This window comes from Heptranchias perlo, chromosome 41, assembly GCF_035084215.1.
Source record: "Heptranchias perlo isolate sHepPer1 chromosome 41, sHepPer1.hap1, whole genome shotgun sequence".
In the NCBI taxonomy this organism is placed as follows: domain Eukaryota; kingdom Metazoa; phylum Chordata; class Chondrichthyes; order Hexanchiformes; family Hexanchidae; genus Heptranchias; species Heptranchias perlo.
This window is the reverse complement of record NC_090365.1, coordinates 4,899,264-4,915,260: the sequence shown is the minus strand read 5'-3', so window position 1 is coordinate 4,915,260 and position 15,997 is coordinate 4,899,264. Positions and strand designations below refer to the sequence as shown.

The 15,997-nt window shown below is 46.6% G+C and overlaps 1 protein-coding gene across 2 annotated transcripts in view; it reads left to right on the top strand.

Moving 5' to 3' along the window:
• Window positions 1-15,997, top strand: part of clip3 (CAP-GLY domain containing linker protein 3) — a 49,918-nt gene that overhangs the window by 3,036 nt on the left and 30,885 nt on the right. For both annotated transcript variants that reach the window (XM_067974962.1, XM_067974961.1), the window contains exons 2-4: window positions 7,667-7,832; window positions 8,886-9,025; window positions 15,667-15,760. In XM_067974962.1, coding sequence (XP_067831063.1) covers window positions 7,679-7,832; window positions 8,886-9,025; window positions 15,667-15,760 — 388 coding nt within the window. In that variant the 5' untranslated portion in view covers window positions 7,667-7,678. The remainder of the gene's footprint in view (window positions 1-7,666; window positions 7,833-8,885; window positions 9,026-15,666; window positions 15,761-15,997) is intronic.

Genomic DNA, 15,997 nt, shown 5'->3' with positions numbered 1-15,997 from the left:
TATCCCCAGCATGAATCGATCTCCTCAGGAGAGGATTTGAGAACGGGAAGATGCAAATTCATTTAGAGAATACATTTAATAAAATGGAGAGTTTTTTTAGATTTGGATACATTGTCTGTTGAATATTAATGATGGAGAAGTGGAACATTTTCCCACCCAGTCTCCAAATCGAGGAGTTCCAGATCAGGTACAATACAGTTTGCAGGCAGAAACATAGAAACATAGAAAATAGGAGCAAGAGTAGGCCATTCGGCCCTTCGGGCCTGCTCCACCATTCAAAATGATCATGGCTGATCGTCTAACTCAGTACCCTGTTCCTGCTTTTTTTCCCCATATTTCTTGATCCCTTTAGCATTAAGAAATATATCTGTCTCCTTCTTGAACGCATCTAATGACTTGGCCTCCACTGCCTTGTGTGGAAGAGAATTCCACAGGTTCACCACCCTCTGAGTGAAGAAATTTCTCCTCATCTCAATTCTAAATGGCATACCCTGTATCCCGAGACTGTGACCCCTGGTTCTGGACTCCCCAGCCATCGGGAACATCCTCCCTGCATCTAGCCTGTCTAGTTGTGTTAGAATTTTATATGTTCCGATGAGATCACCTCTCATTCTTCTAAACTCTACTGAATATAGGCCGAGTCTACCCAATCTCTCCTCATACGTCAGTCCTGCCATCCCAGGAATCAGTCTGGTAAACCTTCGTTGCACTCCCTCCATGGCAAGGACGTCCTTCCTCAGATAAGGAGACCAAAACTGCACACAATACTCCAGATGTGGTCTCACCAAGGTCCTGTATAACTGCAGTAAGATATCCCTGCTCCTTTATTCAAATCCTCTTGCAATGAAGGCCAACGTACCATTCGCCTTCCTAACTGCTTGCTGCACCTGAATGCTCGCTTTCAGCGACTGGTGTACAAGGACACCCAGATCTCGTTGCACCTCCCCTTTTCCCAATCTATCACCATTCAGATAATAATCTGTCTTTCTGTTTTTACAACCAAAGTGGATCACCTCACATATATCCACATTATACTGCATCTGCCATGTTCTTGCCCACTCACCCAACTTGTCTAAATCACATTGGAGCCTCTTTGCATCCTCCTCACAGCTCACATTCCACCCCAGCTTTGTGTCGTCTGCAAACTTGGAAATGTTACATTTAGTTCCCTCATCCAAATCATTGATATATATTGTGAATAGCTGGGGCCCAAGCACTGATCCTCTGCGGTACCCCACTAGTCACTGCCTGCTACCCAGAAAAAGACCAATTTATTCCTACTCTCTGTTTCCTGTCCGTCAACCAATTCTCAATCCATGCCAGTATATTCCCCCTAATCTCATAAAGGGTAAAGCTTCCTCTCATTTGTACCAACCTTAGCCCTCACCTCAATGGACTCTTACTGTACCAGTCCTCCTTGCAGCCTCTCTGAGTGACACTCCCAACTTAAGGACAGTTTTGGCACTGACCTTGCTTCTGGCAACAAGACAACGTTGTGGCGATCCCAGAATCTCCCACCAGAAACGTGGTCTAAACATGTGCCGGGCAGAGCAAGGGATGTACGATCCGTGCATGGAGAGGGGACGCACCTGGAGATATGAGGCCACTTCCTGTGTACCGACCCCGAGTCCCCCCAACCAGAGTGGCCCCAGCACCGTACGGAACCCCGAGAGGGACCTGTAGCCTCTGCCCTCACCCCTGCTAGGCCCCCTCCATCCTGACCAAATTGGAATTACCCCAGCCCATCACCACACACCGAGCACCCTGATGTATAGAACTATATATAACTCTTATTGCACGTACCTCTTTGTGTATTGTGAAACTTGTGTCACAGAACATAGTCTAAATCAAGCCAGTCATGAGAAAGCACATGACCTTTGTACAAAATAAAAAAAAGGGTAGTTTTGTGCCACGTACTTGTGCCCAGTGGGTACTGAATCTGCCAGGCTTATTTCATTTAGAACTCAACATTTGGCAGAGAGCGAAAGGAAGAGGCGGAAACACGCACATAAAGACACTTCCCCCAACCAGTCTGGCTGGACTCAGTCCCAAGTCTAAAAGGAGAAAGGATGACATTTTAACTGTCTGAGTCACCCAGTCCTTTAGCACTGTGTGTTTCTAATCATCCTTATGATGATGTTACGAGTTGGGAATTTTGTAGGTGAGGGGCTGTTTGAGCCCTGGGCTTTGTCTTTTATTGCAACTCAGATCAGTTGTCATGAATGCAATCATTTTGGGGGCTGGAAGAGAAGAATGAATGGGATGTGTCCCTTTCTCCCCACACACGTTACTTTTGGTGTACGTGTTGCAGCCCCCTACCATTCCAAATCATAGAAATGACCCAGATCCAACCCCCTCCCAAACTCTTTACACTAGGTTGTACCTCTATCAGTCGGTAACTACACTGCTCAGTGTGGAACTAATCCATACGGACCTGTAAAGTCTCTAGTTGATCCCTGCTCTGTGCTGAGTTTGCTGATCTCAATCAAGGCAGTGATTAAAGGCACCCAATTTGCCTCAGTGCCCTGGACTAGGGAGAGGACAAATCAGCTGAGCTTTCTGCTTCAGATTGCTGTCCTGTTAGAAAGTGCACATTTACGACGATTGGATGGAGTCAGGATGAAGCTCAGCATTGATGGACCCCCGTGTGATTGTATCACTTGCTGATGACTCGCTGGCCAGGCTCACAGTTGAAGAATGACTATCTTGGTGAGGTACCAGAGGGTATCTAGGACCATAGAACTGGAATCCTGCATGACTCAATGGTTTCAGCCAGGAGGGGATAAAATATCTAACTTCAAAGCCTCATAGCTTTGCATCATGAAAAACAGGGTAAGGCAGTCTCAAGAGTCCTTGTGATTTAGAACATAAGAACATAAGAAATAGGAGCAGGAGTAGGCCGTACTGCCCCTCGAGCCTGCTCCGCCATTCAGTAAGATCATGGCTGATCTTCGACCTCAACTCCACTTTCCCGCCCGATCCCCATAGCTCTTGGTTCCCTTAGAGTCCAAATATCTATCAATCTCAGCCTTGAATGTACTCAACGACTCAGCATCCACAGCTCTCTGGGGTAGAGAATTACAAAGATTCACAACCCTCTGAGTGAAGAAATTCCTCTTCATCTCATTTATTGCTATGGATTGTAGAATAACACAGTGGGAGTTGGGCTGGTTGTGGTTGGTGTATTTTGTGTGTTGATGTATGGATCCAGGACCTTCAAATATTTGGGAGAGAAAATGTACAGGATTAGTCTGTTCTTTGATGTCGCATTGGTAGGACTCTGTTTTGGGTGTTGAGTTATTTGGTGGCACTAGCTACCTCTCGTGGTAGAAACCATATTGCATCACTATAAAAATAATTCATACCACTAGTCCATTGGCGGGTTCTGGTTGTTCATAGTTCCAAACAGACCAGGTGACCAACCGTACTCTGACCTCTAGCCTCCAACCTGTCTTTCACACACAATATTTCTTGCCTTTCTCTATGACCAGTGCATTGCTGAATCTTTCTCTCTCTCTGTTCTTCCTCAACTGTAAATATACCTTTTCTACATTCGGTCTTCCTACTTGAGTATGATGCTGAAACTGAGAGTCATTACATTGTCCCCTACTCTAATCTCATTCTTTGCTGGAATCTCAGAGCTACAGAATCCTTATCTCCCTCAGTCCCACCGAACCGAAGTGTTTAAACCCAAACTTTCATTCCATAATCACTACTTCCGGGTTTGTCTCCTTCTGTTTATTCAGGCCACTCGTTGTCCTACAGTCAGCTTTCACCCATCTCTTAGGTTTCTCAATTGTTTTAAAAAAAACCAAAATCCAAGTCCTGGGAGCAGGCGGAGATTTTTTTGATCTCTGACCTTAATTTCTAATTGCTGTAATGAAGAATTACAGGACGGGGCTCGGCACTCTGTGATTGGTTAGTTACTAATGGCATCTCTGCGGCAGAACGTTCTTTTTACATTTGGCTAATAACCTGTCAAAATGGCCTTGTGTCAGAAATCACTCCCTTTAATTGGCTGGCTGATCAATATTTTAATTGATTTCTTTTATACGATTAGTAATAGTGGGGGGAGGGGAACAGAATGACATTTCCCCAGAAAGGGATCAAAAGATTTGTGTTTATTGACCTGCAGAAGCAATGAATTATCTTGAATAGTTATGTGGGCAGATGCAGCTGCCATTTTTGCACAGTCCGATCCCACAAAGTACGAAGAGATGACTGACAGGTTAATCTGTTTCTGGTGGTGCTGGTTGAGGGAGATACGTTGTCCAGGACACCGGGAGAACTCCCTATTCTCCTTTTGAATAGTGCCACAGTATCCTTACTATCCACTCGAGCAGATTAACATCTCGTCCAAACGATAGGACCCTCTGATGAAGAAACAGTCCCTTGTACCCTGAGCTTTGTGCGCACGAGTGGGGCTTGATCCCAGGAGGAAGAATGCTACTAACTGAGTCAGACTGCCACCGAGGGATTATTTTAAATGGGTCAACGATTGCATTTGTGAAGACAGGAATTTGAGGCCGTTTTTATATTGATTTTCAGCAACCAGCTCCCACAGGTTTCCTGTAGCTGTGCAGCCAAGCACAACTGTCCTTCCACAGGCCTTGGCGCCTGCCACTGGTCTAACTGTAATCGAGGCCCTTGATGGTACGAACATACGACAGGAGAAGACTTACTGGTCCATCCAGCCTGTCCCATGCTGTGGTGATGTCTTGTGCATCACAATACAGGCACTCCCCACCCCGCCTTGGGGGAGGCCAAAAACCAGGTTAAAATCCCAGGCCAATTAAGGGGGGAAAAAAATCTGGGAAATTCAGATGGTGGTGTGAGGACAGGTTATTCTTGGCTGTGATGCCTCCCATGGTTGACTGTCCAGGCTCATGCATGAATAATGGTCACTTGGCTGAGGTACTAGAGGATGAGTTGGGACTGTACCCCCAACAAGGAGAGCAGGAAGGGAGGGCAAATAAAGATGGCTAGAAGAAAGGGGGGAAGGGAGTGCAAAAAGATGGCCCTATGATTTTTTATTTATCCTACATGCTCACTAGGGACTGGGTTCGGACCGTCCCAAATTCTAAATGGTGCTTGTGAACTACAGGCTGGGTTTAATTATTGTTCCAATCAGGGTCATCAAAGTGACCTAGAACAGACAAATATCCAGGGTTTAGGAGTTCCGACATCTCCAAAGTGATGGATAGGTCACAGGCCAGTTTCTGTGGAATCTTTTCCTGTTCCTCTTTGGGATGGACATGTAGGAGCAGTTCTGGACGTCTATGTTTTGGGATTAATGGCGAGTGATTCTGGACGCCCTAGTTTGTGGGGATGTGGTTTGCTGGAGTGTTCTCTACAGGGTGTTTGTACCGACCATGTCAAGGTGAAGGCCAGCATCTTGTTCATTTTGTACTCACATTTCACTCCCCCCTCCCACCACGAGTTTCCTGACGACGACAACAACAACTCGCATTTATATAGCGCCTTTTAACATAGTAAAACATCCCAAGGGGGTTCACGGGTGCGATTTTCAAACAAAATTTGACGATGAGCCACATAAGGAGATATTAGGACAGGTGACCAAAAGAGGTAGGTTTTAAGGAGCGTCATAAAGGAGGAGAGAGAGGCGGAGAGGTTTAGGGAGGGAATTCCAGAACTTAGAGCTGAAGGCACGGCCGCCAATGGTGGGCGATTAAAATCGGGGATGCGCAAGAGGCCAGAATTGGAGGAGCGGAGAGATCTCGGAGGGTTGCAGGGCTGGAGGAGGTTACAGAGATAGGGAGGGGCGACTCCAGCCTCTCATCACTGGACTTCAAGCCAGTTTGCAGGCTGCATTTCTCTACGGTTGGAATCATCGTCAATCCTTATTGTTTGACATTTACTGCTCTGCTGCAGTGGCTGGTCCTGGCTATTTTTCTCTCCTATTTCCTCCCCCCCCTTCCCCCCCCCACCCCCCGCCCAAAAGATACATTTGTCCAGTGATACACAGCGGCTACATCTCACAGACAGTCCGAAAATGCAGGGGTGTCCTTAGGATTGTCCCTGGGCTGAGTTTGACTGCACTGAAGACCTTCTGATTGGAAGTCCGAATGCTCGACAGTCGGACATAGCCCCCAAGATTTATTTGAGGGCCAATGCAGAGTTAAAACTAGCTTTAGTCTTTCGAATGAGACGTTAAACCGAGGCCCCGTCTGCCCTCTCAGGTGGACATAAAAGATCCCATGGCACTATTTCGAACAAGAGCAGGGGAGTTCTCCCCGGTGTCCTGGCCAATATTTATCCCTCAATCAATATCACTAAAACAGATTATTTGGTCATTTATCTCACTGTTGTTTGTGGGATCTTGCTGTGCGCAAATTGGCCGCTGCGTATCCTACATTACAACAGTGACTACATTTCAAAAAGTACTTCATTGGCTGTGAAGCGCTTTGGGACATCCTGAGGTCGTGAAAGGCGCTATAGAAATGCAAGTCTTTCTTTCTGAGGTAACAGATAACTGATTCACGCAGCCGCCCCTCCCACCTGATAATTTAATTCTAAAAATCTATTTATGAAGCAGACAATCTCTCGATTGGTGAGAAATGTGCTGGGCTTCTGGCTTTTTAATTATCTTTATGGGTTTTCTCAAATTCAGGGCTGTCCTGCATTAAGCCAACAACACAGATATTAATTTGTCGAGGTAACCACCAAATTGGATTAGGGCCTGTAATCTGCCAGACTATTGGATTGTATTAAGACCGGTTGATATAGAAGGTTTATGTTGCTTCGTCAAGGCTCACTCCAGTACAGTGAATCCCACTGAAATACAGTGAATTAACCCCTTCACTGACCAATTTGATCATGTAAAACTCCTCTGACTTGGTACTGACTTCACATTGTGGTTGGTGTGTGTGTTTCCAATTGTTTTCGGGATTTGGATGAAGCTGGCAAGGCCGCATTTAGTTGCCCTTGAACTGTGTGGCTTGCTCGGCCACTTCAGAAGACTTTGAGTCAACCAAACAGTGTGGGACTGGAGTCACGAGTAGGCCAGACTGGGTAAGGACGGCAGGTTCCCTTCACAGAAGAATATTAGTGAACCACTTGAGTTTTTTTACAACAAGCTTTCGTGATTTTCTTTTTTCCTACTGGCAGCCCACAGATTACCAGATTTTATTGAATTAAATTTCACGGTATGGTGAACTCCTGTCTGGGTTGTGAGTCCATTACCATGACCACCAGACTCTCTACGTCCTTTATGTCACCAGCTCTTTCCCAGGCCGACAGGCCACACTGCAATTCCAGGCAGGCTGAGGAATCGAAACTGGGACTTCCCTCACACCAAGAAAACCGTGCTTCATTTAAAAAATCAAACAAAGCAGCAATCAAAACAAAATGAGGGAGTTACTTATACACTGATGTGACTTATTGACCAGTTTTTATGGGATTTTAAAGGGGCAGTGTGCTCTTGTTTGTGGAGTCTGAGAGCCATGTCGTTCTCACCCTGGTGACATTGATGGTGAGTTTATCTCATCGCATCTTCTATTTGTAATTAAACCAAGAAAAATTTGTTAGACACTTTTTCACAAAGGCAGTGCCCCTTTAATGATTTGGGTGTGGGGGTGGGGGGGGGAAGGGTTTGGGCCAATGGTAATAAATGTTAATACTGCGCCATTCTGAATGTGTTTTTCAGAGAAAACTGAAAATGACAAAAGGAAACGTGACAGATGTTGCTTCAGAGGAGGAGCATCCAGAACCTCAGGACCACCAGCCAGAAGAGTACCAGAGCCCGGTGCTGGAGAGACGCAAGAAGCCTATCGTTCATCCCTCTGCCCCGGCCCCACTGCCCAAGGATTATGGTAATTGTTCTGGACTGTAATTGACGTTGTAATTCGATCCTGAGCTGAGCTTTAACCCCCACATCCTCGCCCATCACCGAGGTCTCTGACTTCCGCCTCTGCAACATTGACCACCTCCGTCCCCAACTTGCCCGATCTCCCGCCGAAATCCCTTATACACACACGCCTTGGTCACTTCTCTTGCTGGCCACCCGTCCTCCCAATCGACGCAGGACACGTGAGAGGCTAGACCAGGCGTCTGCCAGTGACGGGATGGACCTGCCAGCTGGGCGATATGAGAAAGACGTTAGGTGGGTTTTCCTCCCCCACTGTGAGGAGCTACCGGCCCTCTGTTCTAAACGTCTCTGGTTTGGCACAAATCAGGTTAAGGATAAGCCACAATCTCCTCCAGTTAAACCCTGGGAAGAACCTCAACTCCTCCAAACTCCTGCATGTTCCTGCTCGTTCAGGGAAGCAGCCTCGGTGTCCTGTCTGATCCTGAACTGAGCTTCCAACTCCCCTATCCTATCCATTCCCATTACTGCTCACTCGCACCTCCACAAAACACCGTGTGCCCAAGCCCTTGCTCACTCTCGATGCCAGTGAATCTTGTATCCATGCATCTGTTACCTCCTGAACAGGTTTCCTACAACAGCTTCCTGGCTGACTCCCTGATCTCCATCCCATGTGAACTCCCAACTCATCCAGAACTCTGCCGCCCACGTCTGTCCCACACTGCAATCCTGCTCGGTACGACTTTCTGGAAACCCCTTCCAACTTGCTAGGATAAGCCTTGTCTAAGCCTATATTTTCATCCATGGGGTATTTCTGTTAACTGCACCGTTGCTCAGCGCCCTGCACTATAAATCTCCTTGCAGCTTTTTCCATGTTAAAGATGCTGTGGAAATGTAAATCATTAATGGAAATGCTACCATCTGCCTCCTGGAGCTTCAGCTGACATTGCAATAGGCATCTAGGTTCCAAATAAATCTCTCTGTGTTCGGTCGTGCGTGACCACAGGTTATTACAACTAAGGAGTTGGTTGAAATATTTTTTTTCTGCTGTTCTCTGCAGCCTTCACGTTCTTCGACCCAAACGACCCAGCCTGCCAGGAAATCCTGTTCGACCCCCAGACGACCATCCCAGAACTCTTTGCTATCATCAGGCAGTGGGTGCCCCAGGTGCAGCATAAAATTGACATCATAGGAAATGAGGTGAGTCAACGTGAATGGTATTCTGGGCGGTTTGTTTTATTTGAATCGTGCAATTAGTTCAAGATTGAAAACAACGGAAGTTTTATTTTACCCTTGGAGGATTTAAAAACAAAAGACTTTAAACTTGGTGAGAGAAACTATGGAAATATCCTGATTTTTAAAAGCCAACGTTGCCTTCCTGGGGGATTTCATCTAATCTGGGGGCTGAAATTCCTGAATTTCCTTAATTTTGATTAAAAAGCAGATTTAAAATTGATGATAATCTCAAGTAACTCAATCCATAATTCGCTCCAGGAATCACTGGTCAGTAGGTCTAGTTTAGGGTCAACGACCTCATGGGGTCAAATTCCTCAAGTCTACTTTCTTGTTAAAATTAGGGCAGACAGTCTTTAGTACTTCCTTAACGCCTCAATACCTGTCCCGAAGGATAACCTGATTGGGACGATGAGGCCAAAGCTCAGACCTCCCAGTAATTATCCTGTAGTTGAAGCAGCTGCCGTTGAAATAGGTGAACGCTAGGCCGTGTCTTTGGGTGATCTGCTTTTCACACTTAAGTGTGTGCTGACACTGCAACTGGTGCGAGGACAGTTGTTACACACCGATGCTGCAGGTGTTGTATAAATGGAACTGGGGTCAGTGATGCATCGGAAGTGATGCGAGACTCCCTACAGGAGGTAACCTCTCTCCGTCTTGCTCCTGAGCCAAATTGGGTCGTCACCCCTATTTACAAGTTTATCGTTGGCGGAAAGCGATTTTGACTTTGCACCGACATTAAGCTTGTGGAGTGCGATTGCACCCGAAATTGGTCGCTGGCCGTGCTGGATGTGGGCCCCAATTCAGGCCCAACGGAAGCTTTGTCTTGCGAGATACAATAGATTTTCATGGTGATAATGCCGCTGAGATACGAAGGAGATATTCAAGACCTGGAGCCTCTGCTCAGAAAGGGCCAAGGGGCCGATCCATGAGGTCAGAGGACTGGAGAAACCTGGACTTTCACCCTTCAAATGAGACAATGAAGGGGCCCCATGGAAATATACAAGATTGTGTACGGTATAGGAAATCTAGAACACCATGTCAAGTTAAACGATGGCATTAGGACAAGGGAGCACTGGGTCAAACTAAGAGGCTAATTTAGGTTTGATGTAAATTTAGCTTGGATATATACTTGAAAAGAAAAAAAATTGCAGGGCTATGGGGAAGGAGCAGGGGGGTGGGACTGATTAGATAGCTCTTTCAAAGAGCTAACAGAGGCGTGATGGCCCGAATGGCCTCCTTCTGTGCTGTAAGATTCTCTGATTCCATGTCAGGAAGTTCTTTTTCGCACAGTGATTGACCCGTGAAATGGACTTCAGGGCAGGGAACTGGAGGGAAAGAGCCTCTAAAATGATATAAGTAATTGCTGGATGCTGTGTTGGGGGATCCAGCAGGTTTGTATGGGATGATTGAGCTGAAGTGGGGTGAATGGCCTTTCTCAGTCTTATCTGTCTTGTGATGGTACCGCCCCTTTCACAGATGTGAAGAAAGGAACTGGCAGAATGGAATACTACATGGTTATTTCAGTAACCTTGGTAATATCATGATTCTGGCCCCTTGTGGTACACAGACCATCGATCTCAAAGGAGCTCGCTCTCCAGATTTATGAGACACTCCTCTCTCCGATGATTCATGACCACTTGGTTAGAGTGGTGCTGTCTGCTGCAACGTGAAGCCTCCGACCAGTGAGACAAATCTGAAGCAATAATTCAAGGGCATTGAGACAGCCACGCCCCAAGAAAAGCTTTTTATCTAATACAGGATATCATAAAGGTTGGATCATGTTACACACAGGGTAGACGGGCGGGAGTGCGTTACACACTGGGTAGACGGGCGGGAGTGCGTTACACACTGGGTAGACGGGCGGGAGTGCGTTACACACTGGGTAGACGGGCGGGAGTGCGTTACACACTGGGTAGACGGGCGGGAGTGCGTTACACACTGGGTAGACGGGCGGGAGTGCGTTACACACTGGGTAGACGGGCGGGAGTGCGTTACACACTGGGTAGACGGGCGGGAGTGCGTTACACACTGGGTAGACGGGCGGGAGTGCGTTACACACTGGGTAGACGGGCGGGAGTGCGTTACACACTGGGTAGACGGGCGGGAGTGCGTTACACACTGGGTAGACGGGCGGGAGTGCGTTACACACAGGGTAGACGGGCGGGAGTGCGTTACACACAGGGTACACGGGCGGGAGTGCGTTACACACAGGGTACACGGGCGGGAGTGTGTTCCTAACCCGTCTAAAATCCATCCACCTCTATTAACAAAAACTCTTCTCAAAGCCCACCCTTTTGACCAAGTTTTCAGTCACGATTCCTAACCCTCCCACTATGGCCTGGAATCTGTTCCTTCATCTACTTTATTTTGTTCTCTCCCTTCTGTGAATTGCCTTGGGACGTTTTTCTATGTTAAAGGTGCAATTAGTCGTTGTCCAAGTGTGTGTCTGATGCTTGAACATTGCCTGATCCACCACACTGCTACTTTGGTACAAGTTGTGGGTCTGACTCGGCAGAGTACTGCAGCTCTGGTGATTGAGTGAATCGTCCTCCTCGGAGATTCACCACGTGTAAATGAGCAACCCTACAGATGATAGTCAACACTCAATCGCCCAAATGTGACAAAACATTCACGTGGTGGCTCACCAGGCCCATGAATGCTAGATGCAGATGCATTGAGGGAGCTTTATTCTGCATCTGACCTAGGAGCGGGGGAGTGGACATGGGAGCTTTACTCCATCTGACTTGTACTGCATCTGACCTAGAAGTGTTTGATCCCAAAGTGGAGGCGAGCACTCCCAGAGTTAGTGAGTGAAGCAGAGATCGTGTCAACATTTAAAAATAGGTCAGATAGGCAACGGAATAGGACTACTGCTTGTGTGGAGGATAAACACCAACACAGACTAGTTGGGCCGAATGGCCTGTTTCTGTGCTGTAATTAATTTCTGTGTAAAAAGAAAAGAGCAGCCTTTTGTTAGTCAAGGGTATTAAGGTTTATGGAACCATGGCGGGTAGATTGAGTTAAGATACAGATCAGCCATGATCTAATTGAATGGCAGAACAGGCTCGAGAGGCTGAAAGGCCTCATCCTGTTCCTACGTTCCTAAAAAGAGAGAGGGGAAAAACTGAAGATGAAGTCATTGCAATTGACTGTTAATTTGCACTAAATTCATAATCTGCCTCATTGAAGTTACAAAGGTGGCTGATGTGGGAAATGGAAATTTGAATGGTGCAATAATGTGCTGCCGTCTGAGGACGGGATTAGGACACGTTGGACAAAGATTCCCTCTGTTATTTGGAGAAGAATTGCAAATGAGTTCTTTATCTTTGTGCCTCCAGCCTCGCTACAGATAAGGAGCGGGGAACCTTCCCCTTTGGAGAGGCAAAGTTGGAAGAGTTTAGTTTCAGGTTTAACCCCGATGTAGTGCTGGTACTGAGTATAGTGCGGAGGTCCTGGTTCAGGACGAGGTGGAGGTCGTGAGTTCAAATCCCACCGTGGCAAGTTGTGAAATTGAATTCAATAAAATCTGGTGATTCATGGGCTGGCGCCAGAAAAAAATGACCATGAAAGTTGGTGGATTATCGTTAAATCCCCAGCTGGTTCACTAATATCCTTCAGGGAAGAGAACCTGCCCAGTCTGGCCTACATTTAACTTCAGTTACAACATGGTGGTTGATTCCTAATGCCGTTCACTTGTTAATAATTGCAGTGAACGTAGCCCAGTAGCATTTTCTCAGGGCAACTAGGAATGGGGTGAAAAGTTTGGCTCTGTCCCAAGAAGAAATAATTAAAAATAAGTTTCAATTCTCCCATCAGTGAGCCCCCTCACATTGAAAAGCACAAACATTTGAAGTGGAACTAAATTAAATAAATAAACTGAAGGGTTTGCTCCTCATGTGGAACACAAAGCCGAATATTTTGATTTGATTTAGGCCTTTGCTTACTGTAGCTGTCACTGCTAAATTGCCTGGGTTAAAATTACTGAGAATCTTATGTCCCAGTGACCGATTTATTATAGACCCAGTTGCACTTTGCCGTGCACCAGACATAAATCCCACAAAACAATCTTCCTCATAATTTAATTGTCAGACGCTTGATTGGGATTTACTGTCTGGCAGCCTTTTTTTAGGATTTCCAATCAGTTCAATCAGGACTTGGGTTTCCCGTTCTGCTTCAGTAACACTAAAAGCATTAGTTTGAAAAATAAATCAGTTCAGAAAATGCAATTGATGTTGGGAGAACTGGGCTGTCGACCAGGATGGTCATCGTTCCTCTGACCTTTTCTCTCTCGTTCCTCCTAAGAACTGTAGATTCCACAGCACGCAGGGAGGCTCTTCACCCCATCGTGCCTGTACTAGCTCTCTGCTCGAACAATCTAAAAACTGCCCCCGCTCTCTCCCTGGAGTCCTGTATCTTCCTCTTCTTCAAATGTTAAGGCTTGGAAATCGTAGAATCACACAGCACAGGAGGAGGCCATTCGGCCCATCGTGCCTGTGCTGGCTCTTTGAAAGAGCTGTCCAATTAGTCCCACTCCCCCGCTCTTTCCCCATTGACCTGCATATTTTTCTTTTTCAAGTAAATATCCAATTCCCTTTTGAAAGTTACTATTGAATCTGCTTCCACCGTCCTTTCAGGCAGCGCATTCCAGATCGTAACAACTCGCTGCGTAAAAGAAATTCTCATCTCCCCCCCCCCCCCCCCCCCCCACCGACCCCGGCTCTTTTGCCAGTTATCTTAAATCTGTGTCCTCTGATTACCGACCCCCATTAGTGGAAATGGTTTCTCCCTATCTGCTCTATTTCAAAACCCTTCATGATTTTGAACACCTCTGCTAAATCTCCCCTCAACCTTCTCAGTTCCAAGGAAAACAACCGCAGCTTCTCCGGTCTCTCCGCATAACTGAAATCCCTCATCCCTGATACCATTCTAATATCTAATCTTCCCTCAACCAACACGACCAAAAGGAAAAAAAAAACAGTTAACAGCCCATTCGTATCAGTGCTGTTTGTGAGATCTTGCTGTGTGTAAAATGGCTGTCTTGCTTGTCTAAAGAACAGCCATTGTACTTTCAAAGCAATTGATTGCATGTGAAATGCTTTGAGACGTTTTGAGAGATGTGATGAGGTGTTATATAAATGTACCTTTCTTCCCTCTCCAGTTTCATCAAAGATATTGAATTTCCACAGTGCAAGTAGATCACTGGCCTGTCCGCTACTGACATTTTTGTCTCTAAAATAAAGGAACCTATAAATAAAACCGCCCTACTATATGAGAAAAAAAATAAGAGCCTATTTATGAAGCATTACTGGGGTCAAGGGATGCTGTAAAACAACGACCATTGTTGGATGAAAGCTCAGGGGAACATTGATTCTTCAGAGCAATATTACTTCCCCGACCTGACTGCAACAGTGTATTAATGATTGATTTTACACCGAATGCTCTGGTTCCATTAGATATAAGCCAAGATCATTATTTTTCCTATTTGAATATGCTGGCCTTTAAAATTGGAGTGAGAGTGGTGGGGATTGGCGGGGGGGAGAACGAGAATAATTTAACAATCGTTTTTTTCCAAAGATTTATTCCTCACGGTTTTTTTTCCCAACCAGACTAATTTCACAGAGCAGTCTAGGAACAGAGGAACAGGAGGAGGCCATTCAGCCCCTCGAGCCACCATTCAATTAGATCACGGCTGATCTGTATCTTAGACCAAGGACAGGTCCAATCCTTGGTCTGTGCTGAGCTCAGTCGGGGCAGCAATAGTGGTCTGTGGTCTTGGTGATGGTGGGGGGGGAGGTTTTTACAACACGGGAGGTCATTTGCCCCATTGTGGTCTCTGGAAGAACTATAATCCAGGCTGACACTCCCAGTACTGAGGGAGTGCTGCGCTGTTGGAGGTGCCGTCTTTTGGATGAGACATTAAACTGAGGCCCCATCTGCCCTCTCAGGTGGACGTAAAATATCCCATGGCACTATTTTGAAGAAAAGCAGGGGAGTTCTCCCCGGTGTCGTGACCAATATTTATCCCTCGAACAACATCACTAAAACAGATTATCTGGTCATTACCTCATTGCTGTTTGTGGGACCTCGCTGTGCACAAATTGTGTTTCCTGCATTACAACAGTGACTCAAAAGCACTTTGGGACGTCCTGAGGTCGTGAAAGATGCGACATCAGATTCAGCAAGTGTTGCCACCTGGTAGAACCAGGGGTAGCTGAGCCTGATCCTAGGCGTGCGCAGCCTCCAGACACACACACTTTCCAGCCGGAGTTGTTGGATAGCGAACAGGATTGGAAATTCTCGCTGATTACCCCCCTCCCCCTCCCAAGCTCAAGCCAATGATTGCTCCGTCAGAGATCTAGTAACCCGGCACGGACTGACGCTGGAGTTGGAGGTCTGCCTGGCTGGTGTTGCTCAGAGGGCGGTGAACTATTGGGAGATCCAGGCACTTAGAGTACATTTACCATCATGCTAACCTTTGTTTTTTTTTCTTTTACCGATCTGCTCACTCATCCGTGCCAGGCACCTGTTGGTGCAAAACATATCGGGTGCTTAACTTGGTTAGATTGCGATTTTGACGTCTTCTCTTGCTGTTTTCGTTGATTCAGATCCTCAAGCGAGGTTGCCACGTGAACGACCGAGATGGTCTGACGGACATGACCTTATTGCACTACGCGTGCAAGGCAGGAGCACACGGGGTCGGTAGGTGGTGAAACAGTGTTCAGATTAAAGAGCGAGGCAGAGCGGGTTAGATTCACAGGTCTGTGAACGGACGCCAAGGGAAATGGGCGAGTGTTCCAGCTCCTAACTCTGACATCTCCTACCTGGATGAGAACAAAACTCACTCCCAAAATAAGTGAGGGTGGATCACCCCTCCGCTCCCCTCCCTGACTGCACATTAGGAATTTTTAACGCGTACCCTGGTGATTTTCTCTGGCA